At 34.6% G+C, this 1,898-nt stretch overlaps 1 protein-coding gene across 1 annotated transcript in view; it reads left to right on the forward strand.

Annotated features, from left to right (window-relative positions):
• Positions 1 to 1,898, forward strand: part of LOC119590821 (dihydropyrimidinase-like) — a gene marked incomplete in the record, with an annotated part of 98,328 nt that overhangs the window by 89,557 nt on the left and 6,873 nt on the right. The window contains 4 exon segments of the mRNA XM_037939574.1: positions 237 to 462; positions 622 to 732; positions 1,182 to 1,355; positions 1,591 to 1,699. Of these exon segments, the coding sequence (XP_037795502.1) occupies positions 237 to 462; positions 622 to 732; positions 1,182 to 1,355; positions 1,591 to 1,699 (620 nt within the window).

Raw genomic sequence — 1,898 nt, forward strand, 5'->3', positions numbered from 1 at the left:
ACCATCCTCTGCTTGTAATGTGGAGCCAGATGGCAAATCCTCTTCTAGGCTTCCTATTAATCCTTACACATTTGTATGATGCAAGGCATATTTGCAGTTCAATTAAAACTGTTTGCTCTTGTTGAGTATGCTTAAAGTATGTTCTGCATCTTTATAAGATAGCTTTTATTCCTTTTATTAAATGTTTACTAATGAAATGGAAAAATTGATAAAATGTATGTGCTTGATTTCAACAGTGGTGACCTCCAAGCAACTGGAACCGACAATTGCACATTTACTGCTTCTCAAAAAGCACTTGGAAAAGATGACTTCACAAAAATCCCAAATGGAGTTAATGGAGTCGAGGACCGAATGTCTGTTATCTGGGAGAAGGGTGTTGTTTCTGGAAAAATGGATCCATGCCGATTTGTGGCAGTAACTTCAACTAATGCTGCAAAAATCTTCAACATTTATCCCAAAAAGGTAATATTATAAGATTAAGAAGAGCTCCACAGAATGTGGGATTTACATTAGAGTTATGCAGAATTATATTAGAAGTTGATATTGCTTCTAAAAATAATACATCATTTGCACAGAAATTGTTAATAAGAAATAAATGAGAATTTTAAATTTTGATTATAGGGTCGTATTGCTGTGGGGTCAGATGCAGATATTGTTGTATGGAACCCTAATGCCACTCGTATCATCTCTGCAAAAACACATCACCAAGCAGTTGACTTTAATATTTTTGAGGTAAGTTATACAAATGCTACAGAGAGAAGAATGGAAAAATTGGAATATATTGACAAATATAGATTTCTACTAGACAATTAGTATTATGAGCCATATTATATAAATGATTTTTAGCTGTGTTTGTGAAATAGTATTATGTGTTAAGCTTATCACTTAGAATATTCTCTTTTAAATCATGGAAAAAATAATTTTTGTTTGCAATAAACATCACATTAATCACATATATTTAAGTTTTGTATTGAAAAGTAAAAGATAATTTAAGAAAGTCAGTAGAATGTTACATCTTTGACTTAACTATTGTTTGTTTGTTGGTAGACTGCTTTACAGATATTTAGGTAATGAAAATGTTGCTCTGAAAACCAAAAACCAGAAGATATTATAAATTTCATCACATATCAAATAAAAAGGTAAAATTCTAGTAGCCTTATTCTTATATTCTGACTTTTCAGGGAATGGAAGTGCATGGCATTGCTGATTATGTCATCTGCCATGGTCGTGTTGTTGTGGAGGAAGGGGAGCTACGTGTACAGTCAGGAATGGGCAAGTTTGTCCCAACACCTGCCTTCTGCCCCCATGTCTATGGCAGGGTTCAAGACAGAGACAGGGCCCATGCTCCACAGAAGGTAAATTCAAGATACAGTATGATGAAATACTATTGGATACATTAAAGAAAAAAATTGCATGAATGATGTTCTGGATTTGTACCAACTATCTTATATGTTGAAAAAAATGTGGACAATGTTAATGAATACTGTAAATCAAAAACTATACTGAAAGTGATCATATAAAAAATATGTACTCAGATATTTAACAGAATCACTATTTTATGTAGATTTAAAAAGAGTTCCCTTACACTAGGTTGAGCGTGCACCCTATGATGGTCCAGTGGCGCAGCTGAATAGTCAGTCCCAAGGCCTGGTGACAGAGCACATCACAGCTGTGCAGCAGGAGAATTTCTATACCCGAGGTCCGACTAGAAGTGGAGGTGTCAACCTTCATGACTCAAGCTTCCACGTGTCGGGTTAGCCTACCTCTTCTACTAACACAATATTCCTCTGAAAATTTGGTACTCTCTTTTCATAGGAAAAGTTTATTTATGCTCACATGCATGCATATACATGAGACCACATATTGAACTATACATTTTAGCTTTCAGTGTATGGTTC

This window comes from Penaeus monodon, chromosome 27 (assembly GCF_015228065.2).
Source record: "Penaeus monodon isolate SGIC_2016 chromosome 27, NSTDA_Pmon_1, whole genome shotgun sequence".
NCBI lineage: Eukaryota > Metazoa > Arthropoda > Malacostraca > Decapoda > Penaeidae > Penaeus > Penaeus monodon.